The following is a 21,902-nucleotide window of genomic DNA, read 5'->3' as shown; positions in this document are numbered from 1 at the left end:
TATACAGGACTGTGCTTAAACTGACACACAATATTTTGTTAGCGCAACGCAATCTGACTTTCAAAATTCCCTACAAAAGAATGGCCCTGACTAACATTAAACTATACCCTTCACAAATCACTTACCTCACAAAAATCTTCGCTGCTCAAGCTACTGCAATACAGCGAGCGCCACTACTGCCAGCTAAATAAAAGATTCAAACTATGGAAAACACTAACTACTGATAGGGATAGTTAGCAAATGAAAGATATTAATAGAGAACAAACAATGTATTTACCTTGATATCATCATAAGTCCTAATATATATATCAGTTCATGACAAATTACAAACCTCCGCCATCTCTCTCCCTACATCCACCACTGCTGGCGGCTCACCTCCAACTGCGCAACGCTACGCGCTGTTCACAGCCAGCTGCCTAACACTACAATGGCGAGTATTACAACAATGCAAAGCAGCCACAGACTGCACACAGCACAGCCAGTGATTTTCATATTGAGCGCTACGTAACGTTGCCAATAAGAAAACATAAACAGCCTACTTACATAGAGAAAACATAAACAGCCTACTTACATAGAGAAAACATAAACAGCCTACTTACAATGCGCCTCTGAGGGAGTCGAAGAAGGCTCGCTAAACAATCACTGATGGTACAGTGATTGATTTTAACAAGCAAAGTCACAAGTAACTCCGATACAGTCAACTTTAGCCAAAACTGCTCAAGGCGGACAACATAGGCGCTTGTATGCAGAACGCTCAATTGCCAAAAACTCGGAAAGTTATGTTGAAGTCGAAACTTCAACAACTTCATCAAACAGTTACAATTAAATGAAAGTATATTAGATAGCCAACGGAAGGCAGGCTGTCCGGAGCAGCGAAGGCTCAGTCTTGTAACCTACTCCGACCAAAAGGCGAGAGCTGACCCTCTCAAGAGCACCCGTACAAGCCGAACACAGAACATTACCGCCCCCACCACAGTAGCCGTGGTTAAACGTGCCAATCAACAACTCGAGAACCGGCGGAAAATTACACTCTATTGCCGAAGCACTACTATTCCACCAATGGAGATACTTGGCGCCAATTTCTGCGCCGATTGTGCTATGACCCGGAGCTATCCCCTGAGCAAGCCAATCACAGTTACGATTTTGCAGAAAACGCGGGAATTTGCCCGCCAAGACTGCCTGGGAACACAAGTAATTCGCACGCCTCTCTGGTAGCCCGTCAGAAAGTGTTTTCACTAAGTTTCTACGAAGTAACGGAATCTCTAGCCCCAGCCACTCCTTCAGGCCCCTGTGGGCGTGTCGCCCACGCTCTTATGACAATGTCAGCGTCTGGACAGCATCCACTCGACTCCCTCACACCTGTCGGCTTAACCCTTTCAAGATCAGCAGAACTCGCCTGTCACCACACCACCCGGGTGACGAGAGACACTGCGGGGGAATTTTGCGTGTGAAGCAATAGCAACTTTTCACCACATGCAATTAGAGAGGAATATATTCATATCTTCTGAGTTCCCAATACTAGCCTTGTAATGACAGTACTCGGTCATACTTCCCCAAATCGAATTACTCAGAGTAAGATATAAATATGAGAGGGGGCAAGCCACTGTGTGCATCTAAAGGCATGCCACCTCTCAACCTTAACGTGGCATTTCTTTAGTATTCTGTGGAGTTTAGATTGTTCAGTCAGTAATTAAACACTTCAGGTATGTCGGGTATACTCGTTACTTCCAATTTAACACATGAAATGTTACGTACTGTTGACTTTGTTGTGTGGAATGGAAGCCGGAATATTCATGATCTCGCAAAAAGAGGTACGACGTTCGATGTGTATGATAGGGAGATGAAAGCATCATGGCTTCGCAGGTAACCAGTGACGAAGTACTTGAGCACCCTGAAGTGCTGACCATCACCACTGAAACACGTATGTAACGCAGCAGCGATGGCGAGGCATTGTAGCATCTGTGACCAGAGAGTATGCGCTTGACCGCGCGAGTGTTGCGAGCGGTTCTCAGTCAGTAGTAGTCTTTGCGAGTTAGTTGTCGCTATGCAGAGTAGCAGTCAGTCAGTCGTTGCGAGTCTGTAGCTCTGTCTAGTTGAGAGCAGTACTCAGTCTGTAGTCGTCATGCAGAGCGGTCGGTCAGTAGTAGCAGCCCAGTGCGGTTGTGTGATGAAGGCGGTCGGCAACAATGGTCAAGATGAGGAATAAGGTATACTGTTAATTAATATAATCATTAGATAATGAAAAATTTTATTTATTGTAATTATTCTCCAACAAGTCTCCCAATAATAATTTTTTATTTCAAAAGCATTTTCTCAAAAGTTTAATTTTTTTGAACTAAAGATCTCGTTGCACTTCCCATTTCATTCCACTTCCTTTTGAAGAAAAATTTCACTAGAATTACAAAAAAAAGAGGAGAATATTATTATCTGCAATGTAGTTCCTCCAAGCGGTGCGCAACAACAAGAGCAGATATGTGACATCTATTTATTCTGAGGTAAGACTTTAATTCTGACTGTTTTTACACAGGGCCAAAAACCGATATTTCGGTTTAATTGAATTTTCTTGTCACTGAATGGACTTTAATTTTTTGAAGGATTTATAATTGAGTCAGATTGCGAATTTCACATTTGTTGCCATTGTCAGTACATTTGATTGTAGGCAGATTACGCATAGAGCCATGTCCATCAGCATTTCTAATTAGTATCGTTATATTTTCTTTTAAAAATTGCGGTGGTATGTCTGCCGTAAAGAAAGTGCCTAAATCTCGTGAAAGCCCATACAACACATAATGTTTCCAATTCTGTAACAGAGTAATTTCGCTCAGCAGGTGACAGAATGCGGCTTGCAAATGCGATGTTTTTGATTACTATTGAACCATCTTCTTCAATTTCCTGGAAAATGTGTACGCCTAAAGCGGTGTTAGAACTGTCGGTGGCAATGGAAAAATTTCTAGTAAGATCTGGGTGCGATAATAGTGGTGCATTCAACAAAGCATGTTTCAAATAACATTCTCGTGAACAAAATTCTGCGTGTCAAAAGTAATGTTTGCGTTTCTGTAATATGCAATCTGTGCTGTATCTGGTTAAAATCTATCGTACGTGTTATTATTTACGGGAGAATGTTGTGGCATATCCACTATATGAACTGTTCTGTTATTTCATACTGACGTGTTACGCTATGGATGACACCTATTGTCTGGATCATTCATGATAATGTGTTGTTGCTAATGTTCTTGCTGCTGAAAAGATCGACTGTTATTAAATGTACGCTGAAAATTGTGCTCATCATTTTTACGTCTGTCATGATAGTAATTTCTATACGGCGCATAGCGATGCGAGTTGAAATAGTGTGTTGTCTGTACGTAGTTATTTCTTTGCTGCCATGCGTTACTATTTGTTGGAGCTGGGACTATACGTGCACGCGGCGAAACATTAAAGTTTGGTTGACCTTGTAGACTGCATTGTTGGTTAGGTATGCTAAGCGGTTGACTTTCATGCTATTGTGGTGAAAAACATCTATTGTTACCAAAATGTAGTTCCTGTTACTAATAATTTTACACATACTGATGACTACGATTTTATCTGTTATTTAAAATTACGGCGGTAGTTGTCATTACGGGAGTGCCTACTGAAAATTGTCACATTCGGTAAAAGTTAGTCACATCGGGTTTTCATTACTCGTTTCTTAATACTACGTAGAGCAATAGTTAAAGAGCAATTTTGATAGATATAAAGGATAGTAGAAGAAAAGGCAGCAGTGCAGAAAACTAAAGATGAAATAGCACTACTACAGCTCGGGGCCCTATGCTCGCTACGGCACATATTCATTAAAGCGTAATGAATCCCCTGAGGTCATTTACGCACTGCAAATAAATTTTAGCTTTTGTGTTACAGGCAATAGCGGTAAAATTCCAAAGGCAAATTGTTGTATCCGTGCTAATTCAAGTTTCCTCATTACAGGCAATGCTGATGAAAATGCAATAGCAAATTGTCGCATCAGGTTCAAAGCTAGTTTCTGCATTACAGGTAATAGCGGTGAATGTACAAAAACAAATTGTCGTATACAGCTCAAAGCGTGTACCTGTGTTCTGTCATTATTAAACTCTTTACATTTTCTTACAAATGCAAATTGCTCGAAATCTACGTTCTCGTCACTGAATTTGAGAACACGTTCAGGTTTGTGTGAAAGTCTATTCGTCTGTGTCGTTTCGTACTTCAAGTTACGTAGCTTTTCAGATTTTAAGTCGCGTGGCTTTTCGGATTTTACGTCTCGTAGTCTCTGTAAATTACTCACATTATACGCGCTGCGTGACTCTGACACATGTTCATAAAGTGGCGTCTGTTGTGGTATGTTATTAACTGACATGTTTTTCATCTCTGTTACTTCTTGTTGTAAATTTGATAACTTCCGACGTAACGTGTTGTTAGATGAATCGATTTCATTAATTGTCAGCTGTAAATTTTGAAATTCAGGTGTTTGGATAAAAGAAACCGGTGCAGTATCGTCTGATTTATTGTCATTAGTATTTTCGATAACATCAATACGACTGGCCAATTCATCACATTTTTCAGTCAGTATTTTAACCTGATCATCGGTTTTAGAATCAGACGCATTAATCTGTTTTTGCAACTTGCGCGTAGTTTCGCTCAGTTTTTTAACATCAGCTTTGATGACATCGCAATCCTGTGTTAGATCTAGTTGTTCGAATCTATCTGTCACTGTTTGAATATTTACTGTGTGTGTATCCGTTTTTGCTTTAAGATCAGAAATTTCATCCCGTAATTCCGCGTTCAATTGTTCTATGGTATTAATTTTGTCGGACACTGTAGTAATATTATTGTCTACATACGTCTTCGCTTTCGCGAATATTTTACGTTTGTCCTCTTGTCTCTGTGCAGTGATTGTTTCCATGACTTGTCGTTTTACTTTGTTTTGATCTTGAATAAATCTGCGGAAACGCATATCACTGTTCTGTATGTGCTGACTAAAGCGCTCGTTAATCTGAGTGTTCTGCTGTTCGAATTTCGCGTCTATCTTTGCGTCCATAGTGCGCGAAAGTTCTACCGTCATTGCTTTCAACTCATCCCGTAATTGTGCAGCTTTTTCAGAGCATTGTTTAGCGACTCCGCTAATTTCGTCTCTGAGTGTTTCTGTTGCGGCTGTTTGCATTTCTCTTAATTCTTGCGCAACAGACTTAATTTCTTCGCTATTTTTTTGAGAACAAGCCTCAATTTCCACGCGCAACTGTTCCTTAGTGTCATGGCACTGCGCGGCAACGTCTCTAATTTGTTCACTAAGTTTGTCTTGTTTTTTGTCATTATTGTCAAGTTTTTCGTTAATTTTATTAAATTTTTTATCCTGTTCACTAAATTGTTGTTTGAAATTGTTGTTTATTTTCTCACTTTGCTGTTGTATCAAACTTGTCATAATTCGTACCAAGTCAAAATTAGCGTTTATATTCTCTGCGCTGTTTAGTGGTGGATCTGGAATTGTCTCGTTTACTGTAACCATTTGGTTATTCTGTATTGTAGAAAAAGGTTTGCCAGTCAAATGTATACTATCAGTCATTGTTTCGGAATTAAATAAATCTGTCGTACCTTGTGTATCCTCTTCATTTTCATTAGACAAATTTGTCTGTACATTACTTAGATTTTCTAAATCGGGTGTGTTAAGCTCGGCAGCGCTCATTACTATAGACCGCTCTGCGTCATCAATTGTCGTCAAGTTAACAGATGAGACAATTGAGTTCGTTTGTTCATCATTAAGGTGAAAGTCATCATTAGTGGTTGGAATGCACTGATTGTTAGTGAACGCAGGATTGACATCATTACGTTGCGTATCACAATTACTATCGGTCACGTTGTTTAAGTCGGTAATTTCATTCACAATACTTCGCGATACACTATTCACAGTCTTTCGCGGCATTTTTACAATAGTCAAAATTTTTCACAAAACAAATCAACACAATGCAAAAGCAACACACAAATACAACAAAGCAGCAAATTGCCGTTGACCTGTAGAAAGAAAGTCACAATATTATTAAAAGCGTTGCGCCAAATCCTAATTATCTAAGCAAATAAGAGCAGATATCTGACTGTCGCTCAAAAGACTCTCAACGAAATACGATCCTGGACTGGGTGTCGCCAAGTGTAACCTCCCCACCGCAATTTTTAAAAGAAAATATAACGATACTAATTAGAAATGCTGATGGACATGGCTCTATGCGTAATCTGCCTACAATCAAATGTACTGACAATGGCAACAAATGTGAAATTCGCAATCTGACTCAATTATAAATCCTTCAAAAAATTAAAGTCCATTCAGTGACAAGAAAATTCAATTAAACCGAAATATCGGTTTTTGGCCCTGTGTAAAAACAGTCAGAATTAAAGTCTTACCTCAGAATAAATAGATGTCACATATCTGCTCTTGTTGTTGCGCACCGCTTGGAGGAACTACATTGCAGATAATAATATTCTCCTCTTTTTTTTGTAATTCTAGTGAAATTTTTCTTCAAAAGGAAGTGGAATGAAATGGGAAGTGCAACGAGATCTTTAGTTCAAAAAAATTAAACTTTTGAGAAAATGCTTTTGAAATAAAAAATTATTATTGGGAGACTTGTTGGAGAATAATTACAATAAATAAAATTTTTCATTATCTAATGATTATATTAATTAACAGTATACCTTATTCCTCATCTTGACCATTGTTGCCGACCGCCTTCATCACACAACCGCACTGGGCTGCTACTACTGACCGACCGCTCTGCATGACGACTACAGACTGAGTACTGCTCTCAACTAGACAGAGCTACAGACTCGCAACGACTGACTGACTGCTACTCTGCATAGCGACAACTAACTCGCAAAGACTACTACTGACTGAGAACCGCTCGCAACACTCGCGCGGTCAAGCGCATACTCTCTGGTCACAGATGCTACAATGCCTCGCCATCGCTGCTGCGTTACATACGTGTTTCACCACACGCTGGAAAGGCTTTCTCTCAAAACTTCGGCCACTTTGTCATCCAACTTATCAGCAAAGAAAAGATTGCGGGCGAACATAGTCATGGAAAGCAGATAGTTTCATGGTCACAGAATCGTCGATAGGTTCTTGACGTCAAGGCATTGGCAGGTTGATCTAAACAGTTGAATATCGAAAACAATATTTCATTACGGCCGCCCACTCTCTGTTGGAACCAGAATCCTGAAGAAACAAAAACGAAAATTATCTCGTAGAAATGCACTCTTTCAGAATTTTCTGAGTTTCATCGTAGTTTCAACACGATTACATTTATTTTGTTGAAAATGGCTTGCTTCATCTGTTTTGTTCTCTTGTTTGATATAATCTTCGTTGACAGACCACAAAACGCTTCAGTGTTTCTACTCTCAGCTTCTTTCAGTTTTAAATTTTTAACGTTCTAACGGTGATAGGACAGCTTTAGATAACGACTGTTGCTACACCTTCGTTTGAGGTGAACATACTGTCATAATCCTAGAAATTCGCTTATACTTATTAAAGGTCTCCTAAATTTAAACAATGTGGTTGCATCCTTTGTCAACGGTGACACCTTGTTCTTCTTCCTCCTTTTACTATCGACTCTGCCTTGTATATCACTTTATTTTTTCCATCTGTAGCACGCGTCTAAAGAGATGTTCTTGTTCTTTTTGTTGACGAGATTATTTGTCACGTTTTGTTTCCTGGGTGTCACAAATTTCTCATGACAGTATGATTTCCCCTACTCGCTTCATTGCATTATGTATTGTGTGAATCCGGACACATAAAGAAGCGCCTTATAACTGAACGTGTAACATATAAATTTATTTTAGTAACTGCTAGCAATGCTTGGCTGCGAAATCTAGAAGTATATGGTAAATTAGTTGTCTTCCTTAAAAACGTTTATTTACAGCAGTTCGAGCTGTTGATCTGTATTAGTTGTAACGTGATTTCCACCTGTTCAAATATTTAAACTTGCACCACGCTGGTTGGTTGATGTATGTCTTACGTTATGGAGATAGATGAAAATATGGAATCTGTTTAAAAATAGCTTTCTGAATATTTGACACTACAGACATGTGACACGTGGGTGTTGTGATGCCCTGCTGTGCAGGATATCCAGAAGTTTCTGGACGAAGCAGAGCACGGCGTCATCTACTTCAACCTCGGCTCGAACGTCAAGAGCAGCACGCTGCCGGAACATAGAAGGCAGGCGTTCGTGGACGCCTTCAGGGAGATACCGCAGAGGGTTGTCTGGAAGTGGGAGGACGACAACATCCCTGACCTCCCAGACAACGTACTCGTGAGGAAGTGGCTCCCTCAGCAGGGCATTCTGGGTATGTCATCTTTGCGTCATTGTACGACTCGCGCAAGTATATCACCATCAATGCGCGAAACGTTAGTGAGAGCAGTTGTATACCGTGGGTTACATTTGTAACATGTAACATTTTTTATAATTCGATTAATTAACATTCAAGGAGTAAAACTCGAAGTGAATGACGCTTTATACAGGTAAAAATTTGCAAACAGTAATAAGTAGCCTGTCTCGTGATTATCTACTACAGTTTAAATATTTCACTAGTTTACCAACATTTTCGGTGTATGTAAAATCTGTCGCAACGTTTCAAGCGAATAATCCTCACCAATTCGGAAGCAATAATAAATTCACACAACACTAAAAAGTTAGTGTTACACTACTGGCCATTAAAATTGCTACACCACGAAGATGACGTGCTACAGACGCCAAATTTAACCAACACGAAGAAAATGCTGTGATACGCAAATGATTAGCTTTTCAGAGGATTTACACAAGGTTGGCGCCGGTGGCGACACCTACAAAAAGCCGACATGAGGAAAGTTTCCAACCGATTTCTCATAAACACACAGCAGTTGACCGGCGTTGCCTGGTAAAACGTTGTTGTGATGCCTCGTGTAAGAAGGAGAAATGCGTACCATCACGTTTCCGACTTTGGTAAAGATCGGATTGTAGCCTATCGCGATTGCGGTTTATCGTATCGCAACATTGCAGCTCGCGTTGGTCGAGATGCAATGACTGTTAGCAGAATATGGAATCGGTGGGTTCAGGAGGGTAATAGGGAACGCCGAGCTGGATCCCGACGGCCTCGTATGACTAGCAGTCGAGATGATAGGCATCTTATCCGCATGGCTGTAACGGATCGTGCAGCCACGTCTCGATCCCCGAGTCAACAGATGGGGACGTCTGCAAGACAACAACCATCTGCACCAACAGTTCGACGACGTTTGCAGCAGCATGGACTGTCAGCTCGGAGACCACGGCTGCGGTTAACCTTGACACTGCATCACAGACAGGAGCGCCTGCGATGGTGTACTCAAAGACGAACCTAGGTGCACGAATGGCAAAACATCATTTTTTCGGATGAATACAGGTTCTGTTTACAGCATCATGATGGTCGCATCCGTGTTTGGCGACATCGCGGTGAACGCACATTGGAAGCGTGTATTCGTCATCGCCATACTGGCGTATCACGCGGTATGATGGTAAGGGGTGCCATTGGTTACACGTCTCGGCCACCTCTTGTTCGCACTGACGGCACTTTGAACAGTGGACGTTACATTTCAGATGTGTTACTACCCGTGGCTCTACCCTTCATTCGATCCCTGCAAACTAAGGCGCTGCAGTCATGGACTGTGCGGATGATACCGGCGGAGGTTCGAGTCCGCCCTAGGGCATGGGTGTGTATGTTTGTCCTGAGGAAAATTTAGGTTAAGTAGTGTGTAAGCTTCGGGACTGAAGACGTTAGCAGTTAAGTCCCGTAAGATTTCACACACATTGGAACATTTTTTTGATCCGTGCAAAATCGTACACTTCAGCAGGATAATGGACGACCGCATGTTGCAGGTCCTGTACGGGCCTTTCTGGATACAGAAAATGTTCGACTGCTGCCCTGGCCAGCACATTCTCCATATCTCTCACCAATTGAAAACGTCTGGTCAATTGTGGCGGAGCAACTGGCTCGTCACAATACACCAGTCACTCCTCTTGATGATCCGTGATATCGTGTTGAAGCTGCATGGGCAGCTGTACCTGTACACGCCATCTAAGCTCTGTTTAACTCTATGCCCAGGCGTATCAAGGCCAATATCACGACCAGAGGTGGTTGTTCTGGGTACTGATTTCTCAGGATCTATGCACCCAAATTGCGTGAAAGTGTAATCACATGTCAGTTCTAGTATAATATATTTGTCCAATGAATACCCGTTTATCATCTGCATTTCTTCTTGGTGTAGCAGTTTTAATGGCCAATAGTGTAAATTAACAATAAGATGTTCGTGGTATTTGCATTTGTTGAGTCTTGGTTTTGACACGTTAAGGACGTCTTGGCGTTGGCCTGCAGAGTCGACGTTTTGTATGGCCTGCTGCAGTGCGGTGTAAGAGGGCCTTTACACACCTTGTTGCCTGATGCTTGGATCTCTATATATTCAGCCGCGACTGGTGGAAGTTGGCTATTTCTCCACTATCTTCTTCACACACAGTAAGATGTTGATTCCGAAACTAAAGTTGGCCGTCGTTCAGAAACAGCTGGAATATACTGCTCCAAATGAACTTCTTCCATTTAAAACTCCTGCTGCAGTGCTTTCTGTCTCTTCCTGCCCAGAGTCTATTGCTCCAGTCATGAAAGCATATCCCTAAGAAAGAAACTGAAAGCTGTTAGTCTGATGCGCAACGCTATAAACTGAGTGGCCTTCTTCGGCTCGTTCGAAAATGTCTTCGCCGAATGCTGCGTGCGAAGCGAGCCCAGACGCCACGCTTGGGCAACCTCTTGCTAAAGACGCGCGTGTAACGACCGAGCTTGACACAGTCGAAATGCGGCAACATAATCGGGACGAGGCACGTGGGTTACGGCACATCGGACGTTACGAACATTTTGGCTTTCGGAGGTCAGCAGTGTTCTGGCTGGATCACGAATACCACAGAGACGATGTTCTCGCACTCGTAAAACCGCCGCACGGGATGACGACAAGTGCTCGACGGATTCCCCCCGCGGCGCTCGTGCAGTCGTGGAGGCGGTGACGGTCCACTGCGCCACATATGCTACTGTACGTTCTCTACGCATGCGAAAGGCAAAAGAGGAGCATTAGAGACATTTGTTCCGACGCAGTATACCACTACTTGGAATTACGACGCATTAGCTTTTCAATAAGAATTCCTCAATTCTGAAGATGGTAGTAAGCCTAAATACAGAAACCTCCGTTACATCGGCGATCACTGGTATTAAACGGAAAAGTACTTGACATGATTTCTGATAATGGTGTCTTCTGCTCACATACGAAAGCTCGTAGAAGCAAAGTTTATTGGCGTAGACAGGTTTTTAAGATATAACAATTTCACCACATCTGCAGTTTATTCAGTGGTACATAACACCTTCTCCGGCTGTCTTGTGAAATGGTTTAATTATAGTATTCAATGCTTGATTCCGTTACCAGGAGGGTCAGTAGATAAATACTGCACAAAATTTGATTCCAGCCATTAATATTTGTAGGGTGGCCGTACAGGTCGAGCTGGCTGAGGTACCGTGTGGAACTCTCGTTCCAGTCCTACACTGGCCGCGAGACGACTTAGCCTACTATCAAATGAATACAAGCGATCTTTCTCGGGGGTAAAAGATGGCTCAGGTGGTTGCCCTCCTAGTGCTGCGGCGAAGAAAGGTGAAAGACTACTCCACTTTCAGTCCGGCCAACAGTTCAGTCACGAGCTGTGGGCCGCTGTCGGTATGGGGTGTCGGTCGTGGTTGGAGGATAACCCTGTTATGCACAACACCAAACTACAGCGTAAGGAACCGTTCCCAACGGTCGTGCAATATGATTTTAAACAAGGATACTGTTGCACAGTGTAAATGCCTTATTTAAAGCCACGCGTGGTAGCCGTGCAGTCTGGGGCGCCTTGACACGGTTCGCAGGGCTCCCCTCGGCGGATGTTCGAGTCCTCCCTCGGGCATGGGTGTGCGTGTTGTCCTTAGCGTAAATTAGTTTAAGTTATATTAAGTAGTGTGTACGCTTAGGGAATGATGGCTTCAGCAGTTTGGTCCCATAGGAAGTTACCACAAATTTCCAAAATATTTCTTATTTAAATGAATATTAACAGAGGTGGCTCAATTAAGCATGAAACTAACGGAAGCCACACGACTCATACAGACAAATTAATTAGAGGAGAGATCTCTTAGTTACGAGAGGAAAAAAAGTCGTTATAAAAATAGATTTATTGGCTTTAAACATGAAAATTAACTATTCATGCATTAAAAAGAACCATTGGCAAACATATAAGGAATCATAACTCTAAAACACAACCTTGGCGTAGGTGGCCTGGGAGGATGAAACAGAGTTTCATTAATAATTCTCGGACATAGCCAGTGACTGCCTAAGTTGTTTGCTACGTACTGAAAGCACACGGAAAGATAAAGGCGAACACCACGAGGTTGCCAAAGTGCGAGCTGAGAGCAACCAGCTGGGTGCGCGACTATGAAACAGGGTTCTGGTCTCCTGGAGGGGGGCGAGTCAACTCCACGTGTGAAGGGCATCAGCGGGTGCGACCGTGGCGCACCTTACCAAACACGTGGCGGGGGGGGGGCGGGGGGGGGGGTGAATACAGCAGGCGGAGCGGCGGCTGCAGCGACTGGAGGACACGGTTCCAGCCCCCTCTCCGCACCTGATGCTCGACTGCACACATCCTTCCAGCGGCACCCGGGTTCGTCCCATCACACGTCTCTTAAGAGTCTCTCTCCTGCCTAACCTCAACACTCTACCGAATTAAAAATCCAAGCCTTTACTGCCCGAAAATCTAAAGACCAGTGTGCCGGTGTGAACACTCTACAACTTGGCTGTCTTTTCGCCAGACCGGTAACTCACAGCCTAATGAGCACAGAGATTGCTGTTCAAAAGTACCGTACGTAACTGAATCAAGCACTCCCCTACCCTCTTCTGTCTCATTATTCCTAAGCCAACAAGCGATCAAACAGAACCAGGAGACTTCTCCAGCTCCACGACACGGTTCTGCAACGGACGAACGCCAAACTCGCCACGTAGGCCCCAGGTCAAAACCGCGCGAAATCGTGAGAGGGAGAGAGGGTGAGCCAATAGGATTTCTGTAGTCTGAAAATTTTGAACAAGCCGCGGAAACAGCGACGCCTCCCACACTGAGCCAACAAAGCGACGTCTGTGTACAAATTTGTTATCTCTTAGTTATGTCACAGAACTCTACGAATTAATTTTTCCCGGAAATGAAAGAAATCACTAAGATGAAAATGCTTTCACGCTACATGCATCACCATTTCCAACGTAGGTGGCCCCTTTTATTCCGTCACAATGTTAAAACCTCTGTGACATGCAGCATAGATAGACGGCGAAAAAGATGTGATTTCACCAGCAGGATACTACGTGGAGATATTACAAGAATTTTCAACTCATGTCCTTTCGTTTTTCGTATACGCAACATACACCACCACGTTAAGAAAGAGAGACCTGGTACTTCGAGTAAAATAAGACTATTGATGATAGAGCACATTAATTATTTTATATCAAGTATGCTTGAATGGTAATGGCGAGATACTAACAAATTAAAAACTTATCTAATAGGTTGCTGGAGGAATGTATATGTCCTATACGCCAGAACAATATCGTCTCTCCAGAATGCAGTAAACAATCCATGTCATTCAGAAAATATTAAAACCAGAGACACAAATTAGTCTGAAGATTACTTCTCATTAGAAAAACAGAGCATCTCGCCATCGCAAGACGTCTATAATTTGCGAAACGACACCTATTCTTTGACAGCTGTAGATTAAGAAAGAATTTTTAGTGGTTCTGAAAACTCTATGCTCCCTGAAACTAACAAAGCTTACGTTTTTTTCAGCTCATCCAAAAGTGAAACTGTTCATCATGCAAGGCGGTATACAAAGCCTAAATGAAGCAGCGTTTCGCTCCATACCGCTGATCGCCGTGCCGTTCTTCTCTGACCAGCGTCACAACTGTGCCAAGATAAACGCAGCAGGAATTGGTGTCCGAATTTACCTCAAGGACATCACGAAGGAATCTGTCCTTGATGCCATACACAGAGTTCTGGAAGACCCCAGGTAAGTAGCGTAAATGATAGACGTCTTTATTATAAACACGGTACACAAAGATACACTCATGTTCAGAAAAAAACAGAACATCTTGAACGACTAGATATAGAACAATCATATTCAAACGACATGTACATTAGTATCTTCTACAGAAATAATTAGCAATGCAGTCACCTCGGTTCAGCATGTGTCCTGGTGCGGAGTAGGTACAGGGTCCGCCATGGCCCCTGGTAACTTGCTCCATGCGTGATGCCATCGAAGCATATCGGGCACGAATGGCGTCCCCTGGTATAGCCATCCATGCAGCATTTACTTGGTTACGAAATTCATCTGTGGTTGTTGGCATTTGGTCACAGCGCAGCAGCCATCGTTTCAATATATCCCACACATTTTCGATTGGTGAGAAGTCTGGAGATCCGGCGGTGAAGGACAAAAGGCTGACATCCTATGGCACCAAAATGCACGTGTTCGTGCAGCAAGAAGTGATCATGCATTGTCTCGCTGAAAAATGGCGTCTCGGGTTTTGTGCAGAAAGAGTGTGGCTACGGGTCGCAGGATGTCATTCATATACGTCACGCTGATCTCAGAGCCCTGGACACGCACGAACTGTGATCTGTGGCTGCACCCAGTAGCACACCATACCATAAGACGTTGAGCTGGAGCTGCGTGGCTTATGTGAATGCACTCACTGTGATGCGTCGAACAAAAATGCGGCAATCATTTTCAGATAAAGAGCCAGAATTCCTCCAGAATAGCTACGTGATACCATTCCTGTCCCCAGTGACGTCGTTCCATACATCGTTGCCATTTAGCATGTTTCTGCACATTCATCAAAGGTAGTAGGAGAAGTGGAAGACGCACACGTAACCCATGCTGTAATGAACATCGACGGACTGTCACCCGTCATAGTGTACGATGTGTTCCAATGTTGTGCCAGAGCCTAGGAGGACTCTAGGTTGTGCGACGTGACCCATATCGTCGTATTCTACGACCATTCTGCACACACCCGTTGCACTGCGTAAACACTTCGTCCCACACGAGCAGCAGTTACCTGGATGCATGCTTCACATTCTCTAGCGCCAATAATGCGCCCTCTTTCACACTCATCGATTTGACGGTACGATTCGCACGTATCTCTGCGAGGCATCCTGCACGTCTGTTCAAGTCACACTGACCCAGTACCTTCGGTTTATAGCGACAACGAGCGCCGCGTGCATGTTTTACCGGTAGGTGGTGTTGCGCCGCAATATCGATGTTGAACTTGAACCCGCGACATGGTTCAAATGCTAATCATTTCTGTAGAACATACTAATGTACGTGTCTTGTGAAAATGAACGTTCTATCTCTAGTCGTTCAAGGTGATCTGTTTCTTTTTTTTCTGAACGTGAGTGTACAGTGGAAGGAGTTTAGGCTTATTGCTGTTAATTTATTGCCCAGTTCTGTGAAACGCTCGAGCAGTTAAAAAGATGGATTATCTCACTGTAACCGAATACCTTTACAGTTTGTGCAGTGAATATTTGAATTTAAACTGTTTTACAGTGAAGCATGTTTACCGGCATGCTATAAAATTAATTAGTTATTCATCTAAGGTCTTGCTAAATATTGTTAAAAGATGCCAAAGAAAATATCAGGACTGAATAAAACTCTTCCGTTTTCTCTCCTGTCTCTCATTGATATTGTTCTGTATGTAGGCTGACTGGGCAGCTTATGCAAATGTAGACGACGAGTGAGCAAGCAGATGCGATATGTAAGGATGAACGTGCAAATCTCCAGTGCCAAATTTATTAAGACTGGTGTCCATGCAACTTTAACGTAATTTCTACTCGAACAAATAATGCATTTATAATGTGCACAATGAAGGAAGGCTGGCGAGCCCAGTTACAGTTTGTCAGCTGTTAAGCTAACAAAGGTTTCGCTATTTGTGTTGAAAAGTTTGGAGAAGCATATTCAAAGTCAGCTATGCAGATTTGGCCCAATATAGTTAACTGTGTTAACGTTAGGTCTTGATGCAAGACAGTATCGTGTAGAATATAGGTTTGCAGTTCTGCGGTGTCGTCTGTTGCGTTACTAATTTCACCAGCCATGTCACCAATTTGACATGGGGTGAACCTATGAGAAATATGAGGTGTGTTATATTTACATAAGTGGGCGCTGACGTATATATATTGAAGAAAGCTGATGGTGCATAATTGACTTTGATGGAAGCTACCGCAAAATTTACGTTGAGAACGATGCAAGTCGATAACAGCTGAAACCTTATGAGCCATAGGAATCTGTCATGACGAGATCGTGCACTAGAGGAATTATGGTTCTTGAGGGCCAGATAACTGCTGAATTTGATGAGAACTAATGTCAAACCCACATTACAGTGGTGCGGTAACACTCACCGAGGGGTAACCATCTCGAATATTAGGTGTGGAAAAAATTGTTATGGTGTTTGAAAAATGAGTGGAGGAAAGATGGTGGCTTAAAATTCTTGATAGAATCCTGAGTTACAGTTCATTCCCCTGTCAAAGGATGAGGGCTGATACTGTTAAAGGTTATATGTACATCGAAGTGTGACATTAAGGTGGACAGTCCCTTTAGCGAATTAAACAGAAATAGGCTGTGGGACACCAACGCAAACACTATACTCGCCATACATTAGTTAATATGACGAAGACTGGGGGAATATAATAACAATCCAGCGCCACTAGGTCGCAGGTAAGAGAAAAATGTGGAAACCAGCAAATTCCCATTGTTTTTCGATTAATCTCGCTTACACATTTCATACCGGAATAGTCTCATGTGTGTTAGACATAATCTGGCAGCTCGTATTGATTAGCGGCTTTGCACCAAATGTTCTGAGCGCAATCCGAGCAGAAAACAGCTTCCTCACGGAGGTTATTGCCACTCCATCAGAATACTTCTGACGCCGTGTTTAAATGTAACGATTGCCATCCACTTGTGGCGATGGATGTATAATCAATTATCTCCGAAATTTGGCTTGTAACATTGCCCTTTTTACTGCCTTTTTTATCTGGCATGTTGCCCATCGAGTATGTGTGGGATGTAGTTGGTTAGCAATTTGATCGTCACACTGCTGCTGCTACCAAAGTTAATGGTACGCAGAGTCTGACCCGTTCTCATTGAGCAAACATTCCACGACCTCATGCAGGCTCCTCTCGATCCCATGCCAAGTTATTTAGATGCTCTCATCGCAGCGCTTGTGGTTGCACATCGTACTGAATCTCAAAGTCACAACACGTACTGTTATGTAATGATAAATACGTACACTACGTGATCAAAAATAACCAGGCACCTGGCTGAAAATAACTTACAAGTTCGTGGCGCCTTCCATCGGTATTGCTAGAATTCAATATCGTGCCAGCCGCTGAGCCCGAGCGGTTCTAGGCGCTTCAGTCCGTAACCGCGCGACCGCTACGGTCGCAGGTTCGAATCCTGCCTGGGGCATAGATGTGTGTGATGTCCTTAGGTTGGTTATGTTTAAGTAGCTCTAAGTTCTAGGGGACTGATGACCTCAGATGTTAAATCCCATAGTGCTCAGAGCCATTTGAACCATTTTTAAATATCGTGCTGCCCAACCCTTAGCCTTTGTCACAGCTTCCACTCTCGCAGGCATACGTTCAATCAGGTGCTGGAAGGTTTCTTGGGGAATGGCAGCCCATTCTTCACGGAGTGCTGCACTGAGGAGAGGTATCGATGTCGGTCGGTGACGCCTGGCACAAAGTCGGCGTTACAAAACATCCTAAAGTTATTCTACAGGATTCAGGTCAGAACTCTGTGCAAGGCCAGCCCATTACAGGGATGTTATTGTCGTGTAACCACTCCGCCACAGGCCGTGCATTGTGAACATGTGCTGGATCGTGTTGAAAGAAGCAATCGCTATCCCCAAATTACTCTTCAACAGTGGGTAGCAACAAGGTGCTTAAAACATCAATCTAAGCCTGTGCTGTGATAGTGCCACCCAAGACAACAAGAGGTGCAAGCCCCCTCCATGAAAAACACGACCACACCATAACACCACCGCCTCCGAATTTTACTGTTATCACTACACACGCTGGCAGATGATGTTCACGGTCCATTTTCCTTATCCACCCTCCGCCATCGGATCGCCACATTGTATACCGTGATTCGTTAGTCCACACAACGTTTTTCCACTATTCAATCGTCAAATATTTACGCTCCTTACACAAAGCGAGTCGTCGTTTGCCAATTACCGGCGTGATGTGTTGCTTATGAGTAGCCGCTGGAACTAGCAAATCCAAGTTTTCTCACCTCCCGCCTAACTGTCATAGTACTTGCAGTGGATCCTGATGCAGTTTGGAATTTCTGTGTGATGGTCTGGATAGATATCTGCCTACTAGACATTACAACCCTCTTCAACTGTCGGCGGTCTCTGTTAGTCAACAGACGTGGTCGGCCTGTACGCTTTTGTGCTGTCCGTGTCCCTTCGCGTTTCCACTTCACTCTCGAATCGGAAACAATGGACCTAGGGATGTTTTTTATCTCGCGTACAGACGTGACACCGAATCAGCTGACCACGTTCGAAGTCCGTGAGTTCCGCGGAGCGCCCCATTCTGCTCTCTCACGATGTCTAATGACTACTGAGGTCGCTGATATGGAGTACCTGGCAGTAGGTGGCAGCAAAATGCTCGTGATACGAAAAACGTATGCCTTTGGGGGTGTTCGGATACTTTTGATCACATAGTATATGTATTATTACGTGCTATAACACAATCTTGCTCTGGTATTCAGCCTGACGGATGCTTTGATGCTTCTCTCCACTATAGGCTATCCTGCGCAAGCGTCTTCATCTCTGCACAGCCACTGCAACAAACGTCCATTTGCATCTGCTCTTTGGTTTGAAGTCTTGGCATCCTTCTACAATTTTTACCCCCCACACTTCCCTCGATCTACAAACTGATGATTGCTGGATGCTTCGGAACGTATACCATCAACCAGCTCCTTCTTTAGTTCGAGTTCCACAAATATCTTTTTTTCAGTTCGACTCAGTACCTCTTCATTAGTTATTCGATCTGCACTATTTTTCTGTAGTACAGCATTTAAGAATCTTCTATTCTCTTCTTGGTTTAATGGTCACCATCCAAGTTTTACTTCTATACAGTGCTATAGTCCAAATAAATACCTTTAGAAGAGGCTTCCTAACACTTTATGTTTGATGTTAACAAATTTAGGTTTTTCCTAAATGCTTTTCTTGCTATTGCTATTTCACTCTCTACTTCATCTGCCATTTGCTATTTTAATGCTCAAATAGCAAAACTCATCTACTACTTTCACTGTCTCATTTCCTCAGCTAATTTCCTGCATTCCATTACCTTTGTTTTACTTTTGTGGATGTTCTTCTTATAACTTCTTTTCAACTGCCCTTCCACGTTCTCTGCCATCTGTGATAGAATTACAATGTCCCTGGCAAACCTCCAAGTTTTATTTGTCCTTGATTTTTAATTCCGTTTCAAATTTTCTACTTGCTTTCCTTAGCTGCAAGCTGCTCATATTGTCGAGTATATATTTTATAGTGCAGGGCAGTCATAATAAGACTAGCCCGACTAAAATACGAGTATTCCATGTGTCTTAAGGGAGGCATCCTGTGGTGTGGGTACTGTAAGACCTTCGGTACACTCACCATCAGATTACTTGACTTGTCGCTCTAACGAAGTAGGCGAGTGTCAGCAATATGTCTCGTAGTCTTATCGTGGCGTGTTTATCTTCTGCCGTTAGGTCAGACGATAGAAATGCCACTTGCACGCTTGGAGTAGCAGATCGCCGGTGACCAAAATTGACAATCTGAAGTTCCTTTGGTCTTGGTACAATAATCTTATTCTCACATATCTCTGATACTTGACAAAGTGTCTATACATTTATCTTCACGGCTATGTACAGGAATATGATAATCTTCTTAGGTGCTGACTGAAACTTGACTATAGACTGGTACAGACTAATGCAGACTGGTACAGACTGGTGCAGACAAATGCAGACTGACCAATCGGAGGTCTGCACACTCGTTATAATACCTCGCGTGTTCAGGTATCAAAGCGCGAGTGTGATCCGCGAGGAGAAAAGGTTCTACATTAGCCTCAATCTCATTGGCTGCGTTACATATTAATATGCGGATCAGCGGAAGTAGAATTTGGTCCGTCTCTAAGGCAGCGCCATCTCGTAGTGCGGAGATGGACGAGCGCTGTGTCTGCGCTGTTGTGCTTAGCGGGGTGCACTCTAGTGGGAAAGTTGTGTACACGCTGACTATGCGGAACTATGTACACAACACATCCGAACTCACATCGTCAGCATAGGGGCACCTTAAGGTGCGTGGAATAGTTGCTGCGCCAGTATTACTTTGCCTGTCCTGTACAAAGTGAATTCCTGTCTCGTGTATCGTGCTCGGTGTTCTTATTTTGATAGGAGTTGTTATAGTTTCAAACCTGATAGTGTGACGTCCTAAAGTTTTAAGTTTAAATGATAAGGTTTAAGGTTTTAAGTTTACGGTTAAAATCCAAAGTTTTCAGTGTCTCTCTTTTACTTGCAGCTACAAGAAGAACATGGCGCAGTATTCTCGGCTGTTCCGCGAGCACCGCGAGCAGTCTGTGGAGACGGCGGTGTGGTGGCTGGAGTACGTGGTCCGCCACAGGGGAGCGTCGCACCTGCGCAGCGCCACCCTGGACCTCCGCTGGTGGCAGCTGCTGCTGGTCGACGTCGTCGCCTTCGTGCTGGCCGCCGCCGCCGCCGCCGTCACCGCCCTCTGGTTCGTGGCCAGGAGGCTGCTGGCCGCCTTCACAGCGCGGAAGGACAAGCTCAAGACCCACTGAGCCACACCTGCCTGCGAGGTGTGACAGTAGCGCGATGTACAAAGTTACCGCAAAGAATGCTGCACCGAATAATTGATCAAATATTGTGATGATCCCTACATTAAGGCAACATCGGGACTAATTATCTGGTGATTTACTGTAAACACAACCATATACAATAGCCTTAAGTGTGGTATTTGCCATCAACGGAAGTAAAATGGACTGGTGTTGAGCTGCAACAATGTAATTAATGTATATCATAGTTGTTTGTATTTCACTACAATACATATGTTTTCGACCATTGGTGGTAGTTACCGCGCAAGGTGGCGCAGTTGTAAGAAAATGGACTCTTATTCTGGAGGACGCCAGCTCAAATTCACGTCCGGTCTTCCCTGATTTCAGTAAATCGCTTAAGAGAAATGCTACGACGGTTCCTTTGAAGGGCAAGGTTGATGACTTCCTCAACACGAACTTGTATTCCTTGTCTTATGAACTCGTCTTCGATGGGACACTGAAATCTTATCTTCCACTTTTATTGTAGTGTTGGGGTGACGGGTTCGTTAGTGGAGGTAGATGGGCGGCATGGGTCACGAAGTCCGCCCCCGGTAGCTGAGTGGTGGTTAGTTGCCTCTGTAATAAAAAAACTGAGTTAATGGGTCAACGACGGGTGTCTTGCGACTTCCGCCTCTAGCACATACAACGAACGAAAACGAACAAAACGAGATTTAAAAAAGAAAGTGGTCAGTGTGACAGAATGTCAATCCTAAGGTCCCGGGTTCGATTCCCGGCTGGGTCGGACATTTTCTCCGCTCAGGGACTGGGTATTGTGTTGTCCTAATCATCATCATTTCATTCCCATCGACGCGCAGGTCGCCGAAGTGGCGTAAACTCGAAAGACCTGCACCAGGCGAACGGTCTACCCGGCGGGAGGCCCTAGCCACACCACATTATTATTATTATTATAGGTCACGAACAGCTCTGTGGCAGTTTAGTCCTTAA

General features: G+C 43.5%; 1 protein-coding gene across 1 annotated transcript in view; it reads left to right on the top strand.

Annotated features, from left to right (window-relative positions):
* Positions 1-21,539, top strand: part of LOC124622199 (UDP-glucosyltransferase 2-like) — a 62,520-nt gene extending 40,981 nt beyond the window's left edge. The window contains exons 5-7 of the mRNA XM_047147849.1: positions 8,112-8,334; positions 13,887-14,106; positions 20,645-21,539. Coding sequence (XP_047003805.1) covers positions 8,112-8,334; positions 13,887-14,106; positions 20,645-20,924 — 723 coding nt within the window. The 3' untranslated portion in view covers positions 20,925-21,539. The remainder of the gene's footprint in view (positions 1-8,111; positions 8,335-13,886; positions 14,107-20,644) is intronic.
* The last annotated feature ends 363 nt before the right edge of the window (positions 21,540-21,902 follow it).

Source organism: Schistocerca americana, chromosome 7 (assembly GCF_021461395.2).
Source record: "Schistocerca americana isolate TAMUIC-IGC-003095 chromosome 7, iqSchAmer2.1, whole genome shotgun sequence".
Taxonomy (NCBI): domain Eukaryota; kingdom Metazoa; phylum Arthropoda; class Insecta; order Orthoptera; family Acrididae; genus Schistocerca; species Schistocerca americana.
This window is presented reverse-complemented; position numbering and strand designations above follow the sequence as displayed.